The 22,462-nt window shown below is 32.3% G+C and overlaps 1 protein-coding gene across 1 annotated transcript in view; it reads left to right on the forward strand.

Annotated features, from left to right (window-relative positions):
- The first annotated feature begins 25 nt into the window (after positions 1–25).
- LOC133175806 (tRNA wybutosine-synthesizing protein 2 homolog) overlaps positions 26–22,462 on the forward strand; it is a 28,906-nt gene continuing 6,469 nt past the window's right edge. The window contains exons 1-2 of the mRNA XM_061310921.1: positions 26–129; positions 21,753–22,114. Coding sequence (XP_061166905.1) covers positions 80–129; positions 21,753–22,114 — 412 coding nt within the window. The 5' untranslated portion in view covers positions 26–79. The remainder of the gene's footprint in view (positions 130–21,752; positions 22,115–22,462) is intronic.

A 22,462-nucleotide genomic window follows, 5' to 3' on the forward strand; every position in this document is an offset into this window, starting at 1 on the left:
TATGGCTGCGCCCATACAATAATTACTCTTTCAGTCTTTAAGTTTAAGAAGAAATACAAATACAAATATCACGAACAGTATGAGTGACTTGGCTGTGAGTGTTTCAGCAAAACATGGACAACTACTTAGGTATGTACAAGTTACGTAGTTTCATTAATATTAAGTTAGTGGAAAAGAAAATAAATATACCTTAATGAGGATGCATTTTTCAGTTCGAATTTCCTCACTTGTGTTGGTCAGGCAGGATCGCTCGCCATTGGCCAGATAGTTCAGTTGGTAGAGCACCTGACTAGTGATTCAGGGGGCTAGGGTTCGGAACCTGGTCTGGTCCGTCGCATTTTTCTTCTTCCCCTATACAGCTTTATAAAGCTATTCAAAATGGCTTGGTATATCTATTTCAATACAGATTTTTACAAATATGTTTTTGTATGAGAACATTGCTGCTTTTGAACTTTTAAGCAAAAGATGTTTTTCCATTGTACTAGTAATTGTATACCACCTTATCATGTGTGCCGTGAGGCATGGCTAAGTATGATAATTTCACATTGTTCTGAATTATCAATTCTGTTACCACATATTGACATGACCCCCTTTATAATTTTATTTAAGAAGTAACTACCGTGTGGTCACAAATTAATTTGCTTAATATATCCCCAAAAGTTTTCGAACTTTGAGTTCAAAGTCTCATAAGAAGGAGTAATTGGGTGAATGATTTTTTTATGCATTGTTTTAATTTGAGAATTTCAAAGTTAAGCTTAAAACTTTAACAGCACCAAATTGCAATTTTTTACATGCTGAAAAATTTTCAAATTAAAAAAAAATTAAAGTATGATACAATGGCTAAATCAAGCTATATAACTAAATTAGGGTGGAATGCTACACCAACATTTTATTTAATGGATGTTTGAGGGGGGGGGGGGGCTAAGGAAAAGTCTTCGTGAAATTTTTGAAACTTGATATTCTCTTTATTACCACTTACTTATAAATATTAGTTAATAAAAAATACACATTTTTATGCTAATTTTCATGCCACAGCCCATGCAAGAACAGTCTGTTCTAGTGTCAAATGCGAAAAAACTACTGATTTTGAGACAGCATCAATTTTACAAAAACTGCATTAAATTGAGCTGAAATGATAAAAAAAAATCATGAATCAATATCTATTAAAATCAGTAGACTTACAGCTTTAAAATTTATTGAAATTAATCAGCACATATATTTTTCTCGAGCACAACATAAGTATAACTCCATTTTCCCTGCACTAATTTTTTTTCAAATTTGTCATAAATTATAGTGAACATTGAAAAAAGTCTTTTTGTGAATTTAAACTTTTGTAATCAATGCATTTCGAAGACAAATCCTGTCTTTATTTTGAGAAAGAAAAAAGTATACCTTTATTTGCAAATAAATGAGTAATATTTATTTTTTTTTTATTTTGTTTTCTAAAAAGTTGACCTTTCTGCAGTAAGACATTAGTAAGTTAACATGCATTGATGAACACATAATTGTACAAAATAATAATAAAAAAAAAATATTATGAGAAAATTATTTGTTTTTTTTTTTTTAAGATTTAAGGACTATCTAATTTTTTTTTTTATCCTACTTGATTTCACGCATTTGGTTACCCCCTCCCCCCCCCCCCCCTTCACCATGTCTACACCTGCACACACACAAACACACAAACATAAGAAATAGATATTCTACCTATTTATTAAGTGAAAGTTTATTTTTCCCACACACTGTTTCGAGCAAGTTTAATGTGTAAATACACTGTATACGATCAATTAATAAGCATACCTTTATGTGCCAAGCCATTTTGAGCTCTTAATTATGACAGATTTTTCTCAGAACTAAATGTCATTGAAGTGCATTTTTTTTTTCTCATTTGAAATTGCTAAAAATGTTATTCTATCAGCAAGATATAATATCAAATTCTACTTTCAAAATATTTTTGGCAAATCTTTAATTTGGATACATGAACATATACTTATTACTAAGCTACTAACATGAAGACCTCGATTTGTAATATCACAATTGCATGTATGCACAATAGTGCAAAAGTCAACTGCAAACTCCTTATGAAGAAGTATGTAACAAGACACACCACTATTGTGACAACAAATACAGATGCTCTGATGTGGAACGACATAAGTCCCTCCTCAAGACATATCTTTTGGAACACAGTTTAAATAAATTTTGATGTAGCAGTCCTCCTTAAGCTATATAGCTACATGTGTTAATTTTGAGATTGTGTTGGACCTGTTGGTGTCTTCAGGGATGGAGACCTTTAAGGAGGGAGAAATGTGGTGGTCAGGCATGATTGATTTGCCAGTGGCCACAGAGCTCAGTTATAAGAAGGAGACCTGGCTAGTGATTCATGGGGCCTGGGTTCAAATCCTGGTCTGATCTGTTGCATTTTTCTCCTTTCCTGTTACACAATCTCAACCGTAGATGCTCAGTCTAATCCTGCTTGTGACTCTGAGTAGAGTGTAAGGTATTTGATAGTATCTTCCACAATTTTTACTGGCATACAAGTACAGGAAATTTCAATAGTGTCTGTGAAACAGACATATATGATATCTATTTATTGATTCTATCATGTATGAGCAGAGACATAAATAACTTGTTATGATTTTATGATTCAGCTGTCAGTTACCGGTGTTTATCACAAAACTTTAATGTTTGGTTTATTGTACCCACTATAGTAATACAGTGTAGTCAAAATAAAATTTGTTTTATTACAATTCATTTTCTAAACATCACATTAAAAGGGTTAAAGGTTAGGAGTCTATAATTTTGATTACCATGAAATAGGTGATTGTAACAAATCTTGGCATTGAATTCTGGGAATGAAGAGACCTTTGTTTGCATGCCTGGTTCAGATTAGAATTTCTGATTATTTCTTTTTCATGAATAGTTTTTTAAACCTTTAGTTAGATATAATATTCATGCTATGCAAAATTGAAGCTTAATGTAAAGTAACTGAAAAAAATCATGGGGTTGGAACAGTGATAGAGAGAAATTAAGAATTGAATAAACATTAGACACACGAACAAGTCAAGACTAGTATCCCTATAAAAAGATAACACCATTGTAACATGTGTAACGTACATGTAATTATCATATTTATTACATGTAATAACATAATTACAATTTACAGTGACTCATTGTTAATATATATTTCTCATTGCTTGTGTCATAATTTATTACCAAATAGAGTTACCAGTTAATCTTCAGTCTCCAAAAAAAAATAAATAAATAAATAAAATTTGTTTTGTTGCTAATTTTTGAAAGTTGATGTTGCAGGGTTACGAATAATAATTAAAACCTTAGGAGTCATGTGGGCCCTCAACTTTACAAGCTTTACTAGCCCACATTGATATTTTAGGGCCCACAATTTTCTGTCTGTTCAGTCTACTCATTAAAATTTTTTTAAAAATCTTTTTAGGTCATTTGAGTCATTCAGGTGACCTATTGCTATCTGTTTTTTGTCCGTCGTCATGTGATGTGCATTGGTTGTAAACTTTTGAACATTTTTAAATTCTTCTCTTGAAGCACTCAACCAATTTCAATGAATATTGGTATGCATCATTGAATGGGTGAAGGGTTACAAAAATTGATTGTGAATTTCATGGTCCCTGCCCCCTTGGGCGTAAGGGTACCAGATTTTTGAAATTCTTGTGCACCACTTGGTCACTTTATTAATTTGTATTCTACTGAAAGAAGTTATTCTCTTTTGCTATTCACCTATGATAATTAATAACTTTAAAAAATGTAATTAAAATGTCAGTTGATTAACAGATTATACAAGAAACTTTATTATATTTAATACAAAAAGTACTTTCATAGTTTTAATGGTCAGGTAAACTTGTAAATAATAGATGAATAAAAATGGGACCAAAAACCCTCATCTTTGTACATAAATGTTCTTCAAAGACCAAGAGAGGCCAGTGTGAGAGGGAATGAAATGGGTTTACTGATAATGCTCAATAACTATTATTTTGTTTAGTCCACATGGGGATAGTGACAAATAGGGGCAAGTACACAGAACAACTTTAAGATTTGTTACTGAGTACTAAATTAATTATTTTGCTGATCTCTGGTCATCCTATTCCTCCTGCTTTTGGGCAACCTACCTTCATTTATCATCTTATTTTGTTTTATTTTATACTTCAATCTTTGGATCCGTTACAATGTTACATTATACTCTGGTGACGCTTAAGGCCTCTTGTCATATCATAATCTTTGAGAAGTATACTTTGTTGTCCACAGTCTTTTATTTAAAATTAAAGTGCATAATAATTATACACATGTATGGTAGAATCAAACCCCAGTTCATGAAAAGTTCTGATAAAAATCTTACTCTCCATGTGGGCAATAACATCCTGAAGATTTGGTCACCCACAGAAGAAATTATTGCATTTGCGAGTGGGTGAGTGATACCATTTGACAACTGAATGCAAAATTTAATTGCTTCTCTAAATTCCTTTTGAAAAATTTGTTATTCTTCATGAAACTCTAAAGATAATCGCTCTTTCTTAAATGGATGTGTTTTTATTTCTTCAGAAGTACTCATTTTCATCTAGGAGATGCACCTGAAATATGCAACTTGGACTCATTTTCATGTAATCTTATGTAAAAGAGCATAAAACCTTGCCCAAAAAGGTCAAGATTATAATTCCCTAATAAAGATTCCATGGAGATGTATTGCAAAAAAGATTACTTGTCATGTTATCGACATGGCTCTGGGATTTGAAATATTGATTGCCAAACATGGGCAATTAGAATAAATATCTGAGAAATAATCCCTTCTTCTTTCATTTGATAGGATTGGAGCTGTCCATGAGATGACAGCTTTTTGAGATGTACTTTCAATATTTATTTTTTTTCTGTGGCGGTCAGACAGGTTTCATTGCTGATGGCCAGATGGCTTAGTTGGTAGAGCTCCTGATTAGTGATTGTGGGGCCCTCAGATTCAAATTCTGGTCTGGTCCATTCCATTTTTCCCCTTTCCTGTTTCATATCATGCATGCACTATTTGAGTCAGTTGTTGGCAGTTTCATTGATAATATAATTCTCCTCTTTAACTTCTCCTCTCTAAGGTTGAAATACGTGATTCTTCCTTGTATATGATGCAGTAAACTCATTAACATATTATAGAATATTTCTTTATGAAACCATCAAATGTACTTCTGATTGCTGTATAATCACAACTCATACATTCAGTATTGAGGATTCCTTAGATATGACTTAAAAGTTTATATAGATTGCTATGGTTATAGGTACATGCTAAAGAATCTTAATTAAGGACCCTCTATACACTTAGACTAGAGGAAAATATTTTTTGGACATTGAGAAAATTATAGTGTGTAAAGGTGTAAGTATTGAGCTTATCTATCACATTTTCAACATAGGTTGCCTTGTATTTTCCCCCAGGAAAAATGTTCAAAAACAATGAAGTACTGATGAACATAAATCACTGTTATTTACTTATGTGGGCAAAATACCTGCAAATGAAGTGTTCTATCTATTCATCTTGGCCCATTAAATTGTTATGAATGTTGATTTGATCACAAATTAAGTAATAAACTGTACATTTCAATTTATTTTATTCTTGATCAAAGGGCAGATCACTCTATCTGCATAAAAATACCAAAAAAATCAGAACTCTCTAGTGTGCAGTGTATAGAGGGCTCTTAAATGCCGAGTGCTATACAATAAATTTTGAACTTCGCTTATTCCATTAAACCAGTGATATTTAACCAAGATTTTATAGATAATTACTGAGCTTGCTCTGAAAATTACAAGAAAATGTTTCTATGATAAATTTTGTACTATTTTACTTAAAATCTACTTTCATTTACATGTAACATCATGTAATGCACACAGATGTCAAAGATGACACGTGACACAGAGGCCAGTGACATGTTTGATTTCACATGATTCCCTATATTAATATATAGGTAATAAACAAACCCTTTTTATATTTAGAGATGACATAAAATTAAATAAACATTATATGTTTAATACTGGTCCCTTTGGAGTCACAGTCCCTTCAGATGTATTAACTTGAATGTGGATGAGAAGGGTATATAAACCATTTTTTTTAAAGAAGTCATTTAGAATGAGTTGTATGACCTGGTTATGTCAATGAAATACTCATTAAGTTAAGTGTCCTAAGAGCAGAAAAAAAAATGTAATGGTTGCCATTGATGTTACTTAAGTTTTTAGCTCAACTCATCAAAGTCAAGAATTAAGAGCTTACTCATTGGTATCAATCATGTGTAAGCCCTCCTTGACTTTGGCCAGTAGAGTTTAACATTAGTTTTATATCACATAAAATCAAGCATCATGTGTTACTGTCATATGTTGTGATGTAGTATACATGTAAACCAAGATTTATTGAAATCAGCCCAAACTGAAAGAGGAGTTAGCACTGTGAAAAAATTATTATAGATTACTAATCATCAGAATCTAATACTTATGTTATTTATCAACGTGTGTATGCTGTTTATGTACCGTGTTTTAATGAAACAGGGTTACAAATGTAGGATTAATATACTTTCAAAAAATTGTCTACAAATTAGACAGACATGCATAAACTAAGGAGGTCCACAATGACACTACACAATAAAGATTCTGTGAAAGTCTCATTAAATTTTATTCAGTGGTAAAGGAGGAGTTGCAGATAAGTGATGGCTACCCCTCAGTGTAGTGAATAGATGGAAGGATGTACGGATAGATGGACACCCCACTAGTATACCCTTCTCTTTTCAGGCAGGGGGTATAATGATCAATTAATGTATTTCAAAATGCAAGGTCTCCTGCATGTTTCATCCGATTTGACCGAATTCTTGGTACAAATTTGGAAAACAGCAATATGAACATAATTATTCTGTAAAACTAAATGTGCCCCTCCTCCCATAATTAAACGTAAAAACATATATCCCATATTGGGCATTGGTATGATAGAAATTACTTTTACTGAAAGAGCAGAGGTCCATTGCTTGTCCTGTTAGTTGCACTGTATCTAAAGGCTAATAATGTTCATTACCAAAGGACATGAAGGAGCAAAGCTTATGTTTCATCAGAGTTTGAAATGTTAGTTAGTACATTTATTTAGCTTATCTTTGAAAGGGAACAATGGTTTAGGACATGTTGGTTTCTTTTTTCTTTTTTTTTTTTTTTCCTTTTTTGTTTTGTTTTGACTGTCTGCTGTCATGTTGGACTAAATGTTCACCAAACATCTGGTTTGTTTGATCTCATAAATTTTCATTACTGTAATTGGTTTTGTAGATAGTGACATGTATGGTACTATGTTGAATTTCCTCATAAGCAAACTGTTCTGTTAGCATTACCTGTATCAATATCACAGTATCTTATAGATATCAGAGTCTTTAATCATGTTGGAACCATTTTTGATGTGTGGTTCAGTTGAAGCCTTAATTAAGAATTCTACAGTCTCAAATTATATTTATCCCAAGAAGTTCCTGTCAAGCCAACTCCAAAAAAAAAAAGAAAATACCAAATGGTATATCACGCTAGGCTTTTGCACACATGTTCCTTTTGCAGCATTGTTGCAAAGATTGGTAACAAAACTCCCTGCAGTGTGTGCAGTGTATCCATGTCAATATGTCAGAGAAACTACACCATAAACCCAATCAAAAAGAGAGTCTGACTATCTTATGATTGGTGACTTTGTAAAATGCATTTTGATATTCTTTTTGTTAATCTGCCCTTGCAAAATTCTAACTCTACAAAATGCTCTTTATACTATAAAGTTTTGATTTAGACAAACTGTTACCTTGGCTTTGTTCAGATGTCTTTGGTAGTGTATCATTTCAGTTATACCAGTGGATCATTTAACTTTCAAATGTTACAGTGCAGTTTTCCAAGGCTTTAAGCTGATACAATATTAAGACTACGACATGCTTTGGAATGGAAGGCACTGGTAGTACAAGAATTACAGAGACATTAAAATTCCAGCAATTTGACACCCATGGCAGACTTTGCTTTAATGTAATTCTCTTATATTGACAGATATGAAAAATATGACTTCTTGTACCTGACCCCCCCCCCCCCCCCCAAAAAAAAAAAATTAAATTCAAATTTTAAAAAAAAAGAGGTATCTATCTTTATACATGTAGTTTATTGAAAATGAACCAAAATGAAGAAATTAAAGTCTTCATTCTGTATTTATGACAAAAATATTGGATTAAAATAAGATTATATATGTATGGCTGAAAAACAATGGAAAACAAATCTTCAGTAGTTATAAAGTTTTAAATGAATCAAAATGAAGTCTATCATTGTTTATGAGAAATAAAAAATATATACGAATCACAGACACTTTAAAAGTCCACACTGATCACATAAAATGGTTCTTCTTTATATTAAATACACTCTTGGAGATGGTGCCAGATATCCTGAAATAGATGTAAAATGTGTAAATATTATTTCTGAAACATTTCTCATAGGATGCTTCAATGATATGATGAGATTATTTCTTTAATAGAGATTGTAATCTCTAACGGACATGGAGTTTTAAATGTTGCTGCTTGTTTGCATAATTACACAAAAAGCTATGAACACGCTTTGACCAGCATTTTGTGGGCGTTTCAAAGACTCGGGTTATGGGGAGTATTTTGCATGAATGCTGTTGATCAAGATTGCTTGTCTCATTAGAATAGTTATGATTACATAATTTCCAGGCTATACCAGTAGAAATAATTTTCATTGTTATGTGATTTTCGATATGAAAAAGAAGGGCAAGTGCTTTGCAAAGAAATGATTTTTCTCCCTATAAATTTATTTCATTTAGAACATACCTTTTACAACTTTATAAATTTAATTAATCTCACCCTATTAATACTATAATGACCTTCCTTATTGATTTATGTACACTTATTTTACATGTCAGAGCACTTGGTGCAAAGATCAGTCAACAGTTAGTGGCATTATGATCGCTTTATGTTATTTAATTATTTAGAAAACTGTCTCATTAATTTTTCTCAGTAATATCCTTTTGCTAACTGACTATCAGTGTCTATGACCAACTGCCCTAGAAGGATTTCCTCACACAAACTCAAGGGTCTGTATTTCCTGATTAAATATTGAACAGAAGACAAGAGCTACATGTAGATTTACATGACCCGTTCGGAGTGCCATGTCAATCAATGAGATAAAGCAATGGCTATTGTGGTACATGTATGATACAATTTATTTTAAATTTTGTTTCCTGTGATAGCCAATAGTTGAATTTTCAATGTTTTAATATAATTTTTGTAATACATTAACATGTATACAGATTATGATGAAAGGTTCCAAACGAAATGACGGATGTCCTCTTCTTTTTTACTCCAAATCTCTGCCCAGTTCACTTAAGCCTCCAATTAATTAAATAAATTTGCTAGTATTGTTTTTAGCTCATCTGAGCTGAAAGCTCAAGTAAGCTTTTACAGTGTACATCTGGCTAACTGTCTGTCTGTCCATCCATCCATCTGTAAACTTTCACATTTTTGTCTTCTTCTCAGGAGTCAATTTCAACCAAAGTTGCCACAAAGCATCTTCTGGTAAAAGGGATTCAGGTATGTTCAAATAAAGGCCCACACTCTCTTTTAATGAGAGGTAAATAAGCATTAATGAAAATTTAATGGTATCTTTTAAAATCTTCTTCTCAAGAACCACTGGGTTAGAAGAGTTGAAACATAAGTAAAAGCTTCATTACATAGGTATAATCAAGTTTGTTAAAATCATGTCATTAGAGTAGGGTAACAGTAGGCGATCAAAGTTTTACGTAGTAGTATATAAAAATCTTCAAAAATCTTCTCAAGAATTGTGGGGCCAGAAGAGTTGAAATTTATGTGAAACCTTCATTTTTTATTGTGGATTCAATTTTGTTCAAATCATGGCCCCAGGGGGTAAGGTGGAGTCACAATGGTCAATGAAAGTTTTACATAGGAATGTATAGGGAAAATCTAAAAATCTTCTCAAGAACAGTAAAGGCATGAATAGATATATTTATTTGGAAGAATCCTCAGGTAATGTAGATTGAAATTTGTACAAATCATGCCCCCTAGGGGTAGATAGGGACCACGATGGATGATCAAAGTTTTACTGAGGAATATATAGGGGGAAAAAACTTGAGAAAACAGCAAAGGCATGATTAGTTATATATTGTTCAAATCATGACCTCCAGGTTATGGTGGGGCCAAAATAGGTGATCAAAGTTTGACATTGAAATATGTAGGGAAAAAATCTTTAAAAAGCTTCTCCTCAAAAACAGCAAAGACATGAGTAGTTATATTGATATGAAAGCATCCTCAAGTAGTGTAAATTCATGTTTTTTTTCCAAATCAAAGTTTGAAAAAAGATCTGCAAATGAAGAACAGGGGCCATAGTGACCCAGGTGAGCATTGTGGCCAATGGGCCTCTTTTTTAAAACCACTTTTTTTGCATTATTTTAAGAGAAATAGCCTTTAAAGGGCCAATTTGGAACTTTCATAGCAATTTGTGCGACCATATAAATGATAATCAATACATGTGTATAGTTAAGATGTTTCCCATCCCCAAAAAACAAACAAACAAAGCAAACAAAACAAAAACAAACATACACACACAATCCAGACAAATAAAATGAAACAAAAGATAATTTTTTTATCTGAAATTACACAGTTCATTAAAATCTTTTGTTAATTTATTCAAAATTTTTCAGATGATTATTCTTTGGTTTCTGTTCCCTGGATTTTGTTTCATGATAATGCTTGGCATTACCCAATATTGTAAAAACTCAAGTTTGTTTTAAGTATTATGGTACAATTTCCCACAGGCAATCATAGTTTGTCACCAGCTTCCATGCAACTTTTCAGATAATCATAGAGGCATTTGTCTGTTGTGTAATCACTAATAAAGGACATCATATTTAAATTCATCAAAGTGTCTCCATAATAATGTGTTTTTTTTTCCTATTAGTTAAAGGCTACACAAATTAATAAAACAAAAGTTACTGGAAGAAAGGAAAGGATAATGGCTCTAATTAAAGACATTTTCATTATCATGGTAATTTCATAGTACATTGTCAAGGTTTTCCAACTTAAAAAATAGTCTTATTTTCAAGTAACACTTAAAACAGCACTAGTTGCAATATAAGTTTTCTGTTCTTATTTCTTAAAAAACTTTGAAATTCTGTTTATCACCCGGTTTCAAGCTTATATTCCTCACTATAAATGTGGTAAGTATATTAACAATTTATATCAACCTTTTTTTATGGGGGAAGGGAGGGGGGGTCTCTTCATTTGAAGTATCATAAGAAAAGAACCTGGAAGATCATAACTATTTTTAGACTATTTAAACCTGGAAAAGAAAGACTTGGTATAAAAATGTAGGAAAATTGCATTAAATATTTTAATTGGAACATGTTTTTTCTTAATTTAATAATAGTTTATGGCTAGAAAAATTACATTCATATTTTAAAGTGGATCTGTTAGATAATTTGTTGGCCAGTGACCACCCAGCCTCCTTAAATTTTCTGAATAGTAGACATATGTTATTCTGCAATAGTAGTCACATGATATTCTGCAGTTTGTAAATTTAGTTTCATCTTATTGTAGAAAACAAATAAATTTGAATATTCAAGGAGGGGGATGAACACATTTAAATTAGGCCAAATAAAAAAATATGTGTGGTTCCGGTTACCCGACCGTCCCTATTTTATACCCCCGACCCTAAACTTTTTTTCAGCAATTTTCATATTTTTTTTCCAGAATTTTCCCAGATTTCTATCAATGGCTCCGGTTTAAGTTTTAGTTTCAGCAATGACAGCCTCCTTGCAAAACCTAGTGCAAGTGTTTAATAGTGTTAAATCCAAAGCAAGCTAGCATGTACATGTAGGTGTCCCCTACCAATATTGACTAGTATATTATCACACCACATCTAAAGGCCACTTGCAAAGGAGTGATAGGTATTATTTAGAAAAATTAAGAAAATCATTTTGTAAAAAAAAAAAACCCTACCTACCTACCCTAATTTTTTTGGAGGTGTAACCGGAACCACACATATTTTTTTGTTTGGCCTTACATGCATTTATAGAATATTTTTGCTTTTTTCAGGTCATATCTCAATTATTTAATTCAATTCAAAACCTATGCTAAGTATACATGATATGTGTTGAAAAATCTAAAACAGAATGTTTGTTACGTTGTGTTTGCTTGTTTGTTTTGTTGCATTGGGGGGGGGAGGGGTTGTTTATAAGTTAACTTACCATTACATGATGCTGCATGGACTTTTGGGTATAAATGGATTATTGGATTGGTTAATGCCATTAACCAGAGAATCCTCATGTATATTTTGGCTAATGTAGCTTAAAAGACTGAAATGGAAAACAAAGGAAGCATTATAACAATATGCATTATTGTGCAGCACTTTGGTTTGTTCTTCAGTTTGCAGACATTGATTTGTAGCCTGTTGATGAGATTTTATGCAGAAGGCTTTAACAGTTCTGCTCACTGACTTTGACACGTTTTTTATCTATTGGTTGACGTCATTTCATGCTAAAGCTTGGTAAATTCCTCAGCTGCTCTAAGATTTAGACAATTTTTATCATGTAATCATGGTAATAGAACGTCTCTTATGGATTTGTGGTTAAGGAGTTAGATACTTTTATCATGTGCATTTCTTAAAACAATGGTTAACTTCAAGACCAAGAATATATACAACCGATTTTTTTTTTTAAAAGAAATCTGTTTATCGATTTTTACCAAGGTACCACAGTGACGTGTCCTAAATTCAGACACAAAACTAGATATAAATTATTAAATCGGGGAAGGAAACTATAAAACATATTTTACATCCCTATTGAAAACAAATTATGTCCGCATAGTCTAATAATAAAAATTCATACTATATCACAATATGACACTAACTAGAGCTATTTGTTGTGCAAAATATCTCAAATACCCCTTCAAAGCGGAACCAATAGATGCATTATTTACTAGTTAATTAACAGTTCCATATAGTATTTCCACACTATCATGTTACTATTGCATATATTTAAATCCTGTTAATTAGTCCATGGGCTGAAAAAAGCAAACCATCTGCAGCACAGAAATAAATGGGCTTAGAACCCCTTACTGTATACAGCTGTGATTTGGATCCTATTTCCGTGTTCTCAAAACAAAGTCATTGTCGCTTAATTTAGAATTTTCACTTTTCTATTCCCTTTAATAATGTATTTACTTGTGAAGTAGTGATTTCACGTATTCTCACGTGACAACGGAAGCAGGAATGCGATAATTTAGGCCTTTTCGGGAAATAAATGATTTGCTAACGATAACGTACATGCGACAATGTTCGTTAAGATTGTTCTGAGACAAATTGTTCTTATTGACCCTCATTTCAGACATTGCCATATTAAGCTTATTAAAATAGTATCCCAAACCTCTCTTGTGTTTAAGAGAGAAAAAAAGATTCTTCATGCTTTTGGATCAAGAAGAAAATATGCTAGAACATCTCGTAACACCGAAAACGTAGTTCCATGTTTGCGCAAAAACGAGCCTACTTTTTACGTCATATATTCAGCAGTTGGTAAAAATGTATGCAAATTGAGATGTTTCACTTAATATCCATTTATTTTTCTATTAAAATATCAACTCGGATGAGGTATTGTTTTTTATGCATGTGTTGTTCTGTGAAAATTTTCTTGTTTTGGTTGTTTCTGGAAATACGCAATATCGTGATATACAATCATTAACTACTAGTATTAAATTATTTTAAAAAAATTCTTAATTTATAATTAAAATATTTATTATTTCGTCCTAGTCACTCATACACCTTGGTAATGCAAAAGCAAGAAATCTTCTGATTGGTGTAAAATGATTCCCTGAACGGGATTGGAGCAAATTGATTCATTTAGATTGGGAGACAATGAATTGTCCCAATTAATAATGCTATCTTAATCGACGTCAGTAGAGTTTTCAATTAGAGATAATGTTTAGAACGTCGCTAAGAAACAAAATGTATTCTTCCGCTTGATAAATGAAACATGGAAATAGCTGATTTTCTTTACGATCTTTCTTGGGAGGGATTCATCTAGACATAAGGTTAACGAAAGGAAACCTCATTTTGATCTGTTTTTTGATGCAAGGTTTCAAGATACTTGAACGTGTTAATGAACAAGAAGAATTATTCATTTCATCATCCATAGACAGCTGTTATATTTTTCACCATAAGAAAGAAATCATTCTTGTTTTTCTGTAGAATATGCATCTAAGCAATATTTTAGGCACTACATAACCATTTGGTTTTAAGTTTCCGGCAAAATTATAAATACCTCGAAACATGTTATTACTTCCGACCGAATCAACTTGAGGTATGTTTAATATATAGACAAGAAGAAAATGTATGTATGGTATAGATATATATAATTATATGTATAGATATACTTACTCTTTGACTGCTTCAGACACAGGTATCCTATTGACTTTGGCCTCCTCCTTTAACTGGGCCAATTGTTTCTGAAGGTTTTGGACTTGATTGATAGGCATGGCGTTAATAATATGAGATTACAGCAACATCCAGAGAAAAATCAGAGCTTTACGTTTTTCACTAGTTTATAAACAGCACAGTTTCTTCTTGGGTTGCTTAATTTTGTTGCGTTCTGTCCTCAATGGTCAAATTCTGCGCATGTGTAGAAGTGTAAGAAACTGGCCCACAGCGGCTGTGAACACTGTAAAGAGATATAAGGATGGATATGACGTGGCTACCTGGTTCACTCATCCACCAATAATCACAGGATTTCCCCCCAAAGCCACGGTATATAACGCAGATATTGTAAAATTAGATAGCCTTGTAATTTGAACGCTGCGTTTGCCAACAGGCACAATTCCGTATGAATTTTCAATGTTGCAGACACACAAATTAAAGAAAATCGATTATGAGGATATATTAAGAGACAGTGCCAATTTGATGAGAGGACAATACGACAGGGGAGAAAAAAATCAAGAACTTAATTAATCATCAAAAGCTCTCTCTCTCTTTCTCTCTCCCTTTATATATAAAGGCAGTGTCTGTCTTTGTCTTCATTTAGAATAGTGTCTTTCTGACATATTTTCTATTTATCAATAAAAATCTGCATTATGACTAGACAATTCATTGTCATTTCTGGCTATAAGTAGACAGATATTCTAAAACATCAGCCTTTCTCACAAATGACGGTGGATTGAAACCGCCTTTTTACGAATTTGTAAAGTACAATCAAGTATGCAAAGTGGATATTCTTTTAATGGCAAGACCATAAAGGCCTTCCGGTGCAGTACTCTGAGGGGCCGCACTTACTTTCAGAAGCTTGTGGTAGGAATTGAGAAACTGTGTTTTCCGACAATTGATTTAATGTTATTATATTTTTCTGAAGGGGTTGCTGTGAGGATGCATAATTAATTATTTTTTGGGATCGTAAATAGTTTTCCGAAACATAAGATTTTTTTTCATCTTTGAGTTTGCGCATTTCAATCGACTTAAACCAAAAACACCTTTCGTCCAGACATGAAAGAAAAAATATGAATTACTATATTATTTTGCAAAATGTGCAAATAATTTTCGAGGTTCTCAGATTCTCTGTATGTTCAGAGTATACACTATCAAGATCTATATAATGTTCTATCCGCACTGATTTTACATCAGAAAGAAGATAACACTCCAGAACTTTAGAATTTTTATGTATCTTTAAGAACATGTAAGTTGCGTCGGTGGGTAACGTTTTATCTGATTTGGACATTAGGATGTTCTCAAAAAGAAGTTTTAAGGGGAAATTGAAACATCAACTGAAGTAAAGAGAGAGACAAATTAAATCATGCATATATACGTTACCCAAAAGTGATTGAAAAAAATATATATTTCAATTTTTACAAAATATTAAACTTTTCAAAGTGTTTTGCCCCCATCCCCGATTTATAAGTGGCTTGTCTAAATATGCATTAGGACGTTTTCATCGTTCATGTATTTTGGCATGATTCTAACGATGTTGTGAGTATATTGTAGACATAAATATGTCTACTTAAAATGTAATGTACCTACTGTAACTAATTCAGATTTCCTCCGAACTTTTGATGATACTTTCATCGTTAAGTGAATATACACAAACACTTAACGTAAAGCGTTATTCACCCACTGTATAGGCTCTTGTGTGGATTTTATTAATATATTTGCTCTATTGGTGGGAAAGTAAGAAAAGACAACTTGGTATTGTTGAATTAAAGAAATTTCATTTCCATGTATTATCAGAAGAATTGAAAAAAACGTTATAATTTCCATTTAAAAATTACATATCTTAACAAATGTACGTCTGTTAACGTTGCTCAATCATGTAAAACAAAATGTCTTTCCGTTTACATTAGAATCAAAGTGTTAAAAAGTATAGTATAAAAATAAATGATTCTTTGTTGCATATTTTTTAATATTTCTAAAGTTATAGCATGTCAGAATTCTATTTCAAGACAAGATCAACGACACCAGTCGCGCCCATAATAAGCAGAAAACAAATCTTTCAAAAAAATCATTTTTTTTATTTTGGTGCAAATTTTTTGCGTTATATACAAGCACCTTCAAAAATAAAACAAGCACAAAAATTCCCACATACCTGTTAAGTGAAACGGCAGAGGAACAGCAGCCGCGGATAAAAACATGAACTAATAATATTTAGTAACGTGTAATTTCCGCTTAGCTCGGCGGAAGTGATTCACAGACTGACTGATACGGGATAGAAATGCGCTTGTCTGATTATTTCAGAGCTCTGAGTCTAATCCTGGATGGACAATGTCCTGTGTTAAATGTTTGAACACTGATGAAGGAATGTTTCGCCAGTGTTAAAAATGTGATTTTGCTTTATATACGTGTAGGACTGTCCTATTATTTGTTTTGTTCCTTGTTAAGCTATTTTAGATATCATTTATAAGTCTAAACCATAGAATTACTTGTAGGATTTCCTTTTTCCTTTCTAGTCTTTAAAAAAGAAATGTTAAAATTGAGGGCGAAGTCTTCCTCGAATTAAAAAAATGTTCTTCCCAGAAATAATTTTTAAGTATTTTTTTAATTGTTTTTAGATCGTTGTCTTACTTGTACATCGCAAATATTCCATGTTCTATTTTTTTTAAAAAAAATGTAAATCCTTTTTAGGTTGTCATTATGATTTAGTGAGGGGTACTGAGGTTGTAGTCATCGTGTTTATAGAGAGTTAATGAATCGATGGATTTTTTCCCCTGATAAGCCGAATAGTTTTGTTTCATCTTCGTTGATGTAAAGACGCTTAGTGTCAAACCACGACAGACCTGTAGAAGAACTCATATCTGACAGGAAGCAGTACTTAGACCCTAGCTGTCAAATAAATGACCGCTCTCTTGTAATCACTCTTTGTAAAAGACCCGCCCACAGAACTTTTATCCAGGTGTCGCAATTAGGCTCGGTCATCCGGAACTCTCGGGCTTTTCCCAGAAAGCATTGTTAAGGCCGGATGAGCTCACATATGAGGTTGAAGCGACACGAGGTTAAACAAGGCACACTAATATTTTAGAGAATATAAAGATATATATATATATATATATTTAAGAAATGGGAATGGGGAGACTTCTAAACATTGTTGTATATCATTTGGTAGAATAGTCTGACATTTTATCATTTAACTCTGGTGTCTGCCCTTTTGTTAGACAGGCGTTTGATTGCTTTAGTGTTTCAACTGTTGATCTTAGAAACATCCATTGTTCCCAATATAATAACCATAGCCAGATTTCATAGATGTAGGTGTTGATCGATCATTGATTCGTCTATTATGAAAATCTTTTATGATGTCATCTAAGACATGAGCTAACGTGCAAAAAGTATGATTCTGACAATAAAAGGATTGATGGGTCAAGTTTTATGGTGTTGTATATGAGGTTTGAATATATATATATATATATATATATATATATATATATATATATATATATATATATATATATATATATATATATATATATATATATATATATATATATACACTGTATATATATTTTATTATGGTATTCTGTCTTTCTATAAAGATACAGTATATTTATATCTTAATTTTATAAAGTTTTGCAACACGTTCTACATTGTATTAGTGTGAGTCGAAGACAAGAAGGGCAAGTTTAAAAGTACAGAGAGAACTAGTGTTCGTTGTTCGTCCATCTGTTCATCAAAAGTTTTAATGCCCCGCCATGGAATGGCTGGGACTATGTAAATAAAAACTCTTTCAGTCTCTCATTCCGTCATAATTAGTTTTGCAGACTTTATTTTGGCTGCGCTTGTAGATAATGAGCTGATGTTTGGTGTATAACTTTATGTTGATAACATAAGATCATTTTCGAGTTTCATGTCGATTGACCCATTTTAATAAAACGTTTTTGCCCTTAGACTTTGAAAATTTCCTATTTCCGAATTTTTATGCACCGCCATGAATATGACCGGGGCATATAGTGTTTGTCATGTCCGTCCTTCCGTCACTCTTTGCGTTTACGTCAGTTTCTAAGAAACTATTCAAGATGTTTTTATCAAACTTCATATGCTGATTCTTTTATGAGAGCTATTCAAATGCATCAACAGTTTTGGACCTTGATCTTACCTTTGACCTTGACCTCACTTAAAAATTTCTTTAACTCAATTTCAAAGAAACTCTTCAAGAATTTTTTTAATATTTACATTACACATATTTTTTGCTTATAAACTGTGTGAAAAACTACGGCATTCAAAACACCATAACAGGGACAGGGGGTCAAAAGGTATACGTTTATTTTGACGTCACAAACGCTGAACGCCGTGGAATTGCAACGTCATAAGCGAAAATCAAAATTCATGCTCACATTGAACAGAAACTGTTGCAATGGCTCTTCCATTAATTGTAACTTACCCGAAGGATAATATAGGGATTTTGAAATACAAATCACATTTGTAGTCAAGACAAGGAGTTAAAAATGCAAATATAAGTATTGAATGCTTATTTTTTGAAAGATAATGTCTCATAACTGCAACGGTGTGTGCAAACAAATTGAGTAAAGCGCGTTATATGATGGAACAAATTGATGGGAGCTATTTAACTGCGTTAACATTTTTTGACCTTGATCTTTTCTTTGACCCTGACCTCACTTTTCAACATTTTTGTTTAGCTTATTTTTTCAAGGAGTTATTCAAGATAGTTTTATAAAACCTTATATGCTGATACATATTGGAGAGAACTATTCAACTCTATTAACATTTTGTGATTTGACCTTTTTTTTGACCCTGACCTTATTTTTAAAAAAATGTGTTTAGCAAAGTTACTAAGAAATTATTAAGGTATTTGTATAAAACCATGTGAAATTAGCAACACTGACAAAATGCTTGAAAATTGGGTCAAACTTAGGTTCACAGGGCCAAAGATCATAGCACATTCGGAAACATTTTGACACAAGTAATGCACTTGTCAAATATGAACGCCCTATCATATGTCATTGAAAAGAAATCACCAAAGTTAATTTTTTGAAAATTAGATCAAATATGCAAGTCAAGGTCAAGGGTAAGAAGATAGCATACTCGGAAATGTCTTGGCACAGGTAATGCACATGTCAAATATAAAAGCCCTATATTTTCTCAATCAAAAGTTATAAGCAAATATAAAATTTGTGAAAAGTAGGTCAAACACCAAGTTCAAAGTAGGTCAAACATCAAATTCAAGGTTACAGGGTCAAAAATTATTTTTAGAAAGGTCTAGTTACGGATAATATACTTGTGTAATATGAAAGCTAAGTCTTTTCTCATTCAAAAATTATAATAACCAATTGAAAATAATGTTAAAATTTTTTAAATAGGTCAAACTCCAAGGTCAAGGTCACAGGGTTAAAAATCATAGTATAATTGGAAAGGTCACAGGTAATGTACATGTGAAATATGAAAGCCTAAACTTTTGTCATTCAAAAGTTATGGCCAATTTAAGGTTATAGTTTTTGTGACAGACAGACTGACAGACGAATAAGATAAAATGTCCATTCGCTTTCGCGAAAGCGGGGGAACAGTTATGTGATTTCACAGTTCAGGTAAGTTATAATTTTCAGTGGAAATGTTTTAGGTATTTCTTAATCCGTCCTGTTGCATGGAAGATTTTAAACTACTCTTGTCAGTTTATGAAATGAAAATACTTTGAGACAATAAATTAAATTATACATACATTTACAAATTTAAAATCCGGTTTTGGGGTATAAAGCTTTAATTTCGTTTAAGAACCTTCAGTGTGAATGCAGTAAATGAAATAGAATCTAGCCACATCATTACGATCATAGAGAGGGAAGATTACTTTGCTAGTTTGTCTGTCTGTCCAGAACATTTTTCAAAAAGCAATACAAACAAACAAACAAACAAGCAAAAAAAAACAGCAACTGGTTCTTACAATGACATGACGTGCATACTTTAAATGGAGAGAGAATTTTCTTGGTCCAGATAAGAATTCAAATACTAGTTTATCATGGCCATCGATATAAAGACACACGTACATAGTATACCCAATAAAGCACAAATATTTAATTACAATAAAGCACAATAAAGTTTTGATTATATATTTAATATTTACATTTATGCCCTGTTCACACGGAGAGTTTAATTCGAATTAAACGTAAGTTACTGCGAATTAAATTTGATCCGCGTTCACACGGAGAATTTAATGCGAATTAGTTTAATTCGAATTAGTTTACTGCGCATTAAATTACTTCGCATTAGCTCCGTGTGAACGCTAAGCGAAGCTAATTCGAATTAAATTTTGTGCTATTATAGGTTATAGGTACCTATGCCATTTTTAGTGCAAAACAAAGGAAAATTACGTTAATCACTGAAATGTGTATAGACACTATGACATTATGTCAAATGGATTTGCTCTGCGTAAGGTGACGTGATTTGAAAATGACGTCATAATAGCCTTACTGAAAAGTCTTACTGTAGAAATAAAATTTTACTTCGCATTAGTTTACTTCGCATTAATTTACTGCGAATTAAACTCTCCGTGTGAACAGGGCATTATTAATATGTTCTCAACCATAGTCCTCTTAGTAAAAAAAGAAATCCGTCTTTCTTGTGATAGATCAACAACAAAGCATGTGACTTAATGGACGTATTCTTTCAGTTGTTTTTCTATGACGAAGAGGCGATCGCAAATATAAATTACTCACGCGAATATTATCACTGTATTGATAAAGTTTGATTTTATTTTGAAATATTTAATATGGCCCAATGTTTTGTCAATAAAAAAATGACAGAAAAATCGTGGTTATACCATCTTAATGAGACTGCATGACGCTGATATTATTTTGATAATTTTTTTGGTACAGTAGTCTTCAAAATATGAAAATATGGAGTTCCATCATTGGTACCCTTTACATCCCTTTGTTAGGAAAACGGAGGTCAGAGTGGGTTGGGGACTATTAAAATGAGTTGAAAACACCGAATATAAGGAAAGTGTAAAATATTTTGGTGTCTAGAATGAGATAGTCAATCTTATCAACATGAAAATACATGTACTAACATTTATTAATTGTTGCAAAATTGTAAGTATTATGAATAATTGTTTAGTTTTTGGGTCTATAGGGATGATAAGTTGATGGACGCAAGTAATAATTCTTGGTCAAACGCCAACGGTTCTCGAGAGAAAGGAAAATTATTTTAGTATAATTCAGTAATCCATTGACAAATTCAAAAACATGAAAATACACTTTCATTCATTTTAGGAAGTGTCTGCAAAGTTCTGATCTATACGACTCTAACAGACGATCGAAAAGTTCAAAAGATGGCAAAGTAATACTTCCGATATTGGATCAAGGCAAATGCTTGGAACCAATAATAAGAAAAGCATTTACTACCGAGAATATTGCTGATTGGGAAATAGTCCATGTCAAACTACCGTCCTCAAAGAAGAACCATATTGCCACTCCATACCAACAAATGGTGTCTGGTATAGAGAAGTTCCTGTGCGACCGTGGCATAGTGCTCGCGGAAGAATATAGAAATGATATTCCGAGACAATGGGAACGCCATGGTGACTTGGTTATGTTTGGGGGCTACTTTCAAGATCCTTTCTGGAAACAGTTCGGTAAGATTGTGTCTCTAATGGAGCGAAAGAAATAGAATGGTACGTAGAGATAAAATCTAGTTCGTAATTAGCCGAGAGAGGAGAAAGAGAACAAAATCAATGTATTACGGTTGCTACCTTTTAGATTTATTTCGTAACCAAAATGTTATTTGTCAATGTCATATCTCTGTAAATCAAAACAATGATACTTTGAAAAGATATTAGAAAAACGAGGACAATCAAATGAAAAAACTATTAGTCTAAAAAATCAACATGGTCTGTATTTAATCAGGCAAACTATAGGCTTATTGTAGATAAGTCCCGTATTCTCTGGCGAGGTCCAAGATATAATTTCTCATATTCCAGTGA

This window comes from Saccostrea echinata, unplaced genomic scaffold, assembly GCF_033153115.1.
Source record: "Saccostrea echinata isolate AGI-Se365-2 ecotype Australia unplaced genomic scaffold, CSIRO_AGI_Sech_v1 ptg000064l, whole genome shotgun sequence".
NCBI classification, from domain to species: Eukaryota; Metazoa; Mollusca; class Bivalvia; order Ostreida; family Ostreidae; genus Saccostrea; species Saccostrea echinata.